Raw genomic sequence first — 2372 nt, 5'->3', positions numbered from 1 at the left:
ACTTTATTTTACGTTGTGACAGAAAATCCAATACAATGCACCCACCGAAACGATTGAACCGTACCGGTAACAGATAAGGTCGGCCGCAGAGAATGCTTTATGAGTAGAGGGTACGTGGCGCAATCTGACAGGACAGTAACTCAAGTGGTCCCCACACCCCAACATTACCGTACTTATCTCTTTCTCCTGTCTTCCCTATAAATACCTCCCTCTGTTTTCCAGTTACTGAAAAAGAAAAGAAAAAAGGAGAAAAAAAAAGAAGAGGAGATTTACTACGGTCTGATTTTCGAGAATCTAGCTTTTTGATTATCTGAAGAAGATTAAAACAAAATGGGAATTCAAGAGAAAGACCCTCTCTCGCAATTGAGTTTACCGCCGGGTTTCCGATTTTATCCGACGGACGAGGAGCTTCTCGTTCAGTATCTGTGCCGCAAGGTTGCTGGCCACCATTTCTCCCTGGAAATCATTGGCGAAATTGATTTGTATAAGTTCGACCCTTGGGTTCTTCCAAGTAATCAGCTAACTATATCTTCCCTCTTAGTTATTATATTCTAAGTTCTAATCTCTGGACAATGTTTCTTACGGTGTAATTGTGTTTTCATGGTGCAGGTAAGGCAATTTTCGGCGAGAAAGAATGGTACTTCTTTAGTCCGAGGGATAGGAAGTATCCGAATGGTTCGCGACCCAATCGGGTAGCCGGGTCGGGTTACTGGAAAGCCACCGGGACCGATAAGACTATCACGACCGAAGGAAGGAAAGTTGGTATCAAGAAAGCTCTGGTTTTCTACATTGGTAAGGCACCCAAAGGCACCAAAACAAACTGGATCATGCACGAGTATCGCCTCCTAGACTCTACCCGTAAGAACGGGAGCACCAAGGTAATTGATTAACATTTTTATTTAATATAAAAAATTAATTAAATTTGTAAAAGCATGAAAGTGAAACTGAAAATTAATTGTTGTATTGTTATGCAGCTTGACGATTGGGTTCTGTGCCGGATATACAAGAAGAATTCAAGCGCACAGCAGAAGGTACCAAACGGCGTCGTTTCGAGTAGCGAGCAATATGCCACGCAATACAGCAACGGATCTTCTTCAAACTCCTCTTCCTCCCACCTCGACGAGGTGCTCGAGTCCCTGCCGGAGATCGACGACCGTTGCTTCGCCTTGCCACGTGTCAACTCCTTAAGAGCGCTGCAGCAGCAGCGCCATCACCAAGAAGACACCAAGGTCGGCCTACTCCAACAGCAACAGCAACAGGGTCTCGTAGCCGGCACCGGTAGTTTCTTGGACTGGGCTTCCGGGCCGGGGATTCTGAACGATTTGGGCCAGGCCCAGCAGGGGATTGTTAACTACGGAAATGACCTCTTTGTCCCTTCAGTGTGCCACGTGGATTCCAATTTGGTGCCAGCAAAGATAGAAGAGGAGGTTCAGAGCGGTGTGAAGACTCAATCCGCATTCTTTCAGCAGGGACCGAACCCGAATGACTTCACACAAGCATTCTCAAACCAATTAGATCCTTACGGGTTTAGTAGGTACTCGGTTCAACCGGTTGGGTTCGGGTTCAGGCAATGAACCAGGGTGAGGGACTAGATGTTAAATAACTAAAAGAAAGTGTATTGAATTTTTGACTATTTGTTGAGGTGCAATTGGGGGGTGTAAATAGGGATTCTTTTGCAAGATTCCAAGAAAGAAATGTCTTGCATTGAGAAAAGGGTTGGGTTGTAATTTTCTTTCTTGGTGGTCCTCTTTTTCGGCTGGAGATAGAGTGGAGAAAAAAAGAATTCAATGCATCCAAAGGTGGAAAAAAAGGGGGGAAAAATTGTGATTGCACTAAATTACTAGTCTTTGGAATTTTAATTAGTTTGAAGATGTACACAATTTTTGGCTGCACCGGCCGTGGTGTGAGCCACATGAATCACGTTTTGTACTTTGGAAGATTTAGCATCAATTGATATACAATTGTTTACAATTCCAATGTTAGGTTGCTTTTCAAATGTTTGGTGTGGTCTTTTTAGCTAATAACCACAACATTGGTAGCCACAAACTCAATTCGTGTTCATGGGATAGGACTATTCTATAAGAGTATTTTCAATGCATAGTTTTAGTTTAGTTTTATTTTGAGTTTTACAAAATGGTACATTATGTATCTTAAAAATTAATTTGCGATTCAATGTGTGATAATGTGTGATCATTTATAAAGTATGGAGATTTCGCTTTGTGTCTGTGTGTATATGACATTTACTATTTGATATGCGTATCTATTGTGTCTCTTAATAAAAAATAAAAAAATATTTAGATACATTTAAACATATCTAAATATTAGTACATATTAAAGTTTTTATATATAATTTTTATTCTAACTCGTGTGAC

The 2372-nt window shown here is 41.1% G+C and overlaps 1 protein-coding gene across 1 annotated transcript; it reads left to right on the top strand.

The window, feature by feature from the left end:
* On the top strand, window positions 217-1977 carry LOC107613157 (NAC domain-containing protein 72). Its single transcript, XM_016315016.2, has 3 exons — window positions 217-511; window positions 610-878; window positions 975-1977. The coding sequence occupies exons 1-3, from the start codon at window positions 331-333 to the stop codon at window positions 1572-1574; spliced, it is 1050 nt and encodes a 349-aa protein (XP_016170502.1). The 5' UTR covers window positions 217-330; the 3' UTR covers window positions 1575-1977.

The sequence above is a fragment of the Arachis ipaensis genome, chromosome B08 (assembly GCF_000816755.2).
Source record: "Arachis ipaensis cultivar K30076 chromosome B08, Araip1.1, whole genome shotgun sequence".
Lineage (NCBI taxonomy): Eukaryota > Viridiplantae > Streptophyta > Magnoliopsida > Fabales > Fabaceae > Arachis > Arachis ipaensis.
Note: the sequence above shows the minus strand (reverse complement) of the source record. Positions and strands in the feature narration are given on the sequence as shown.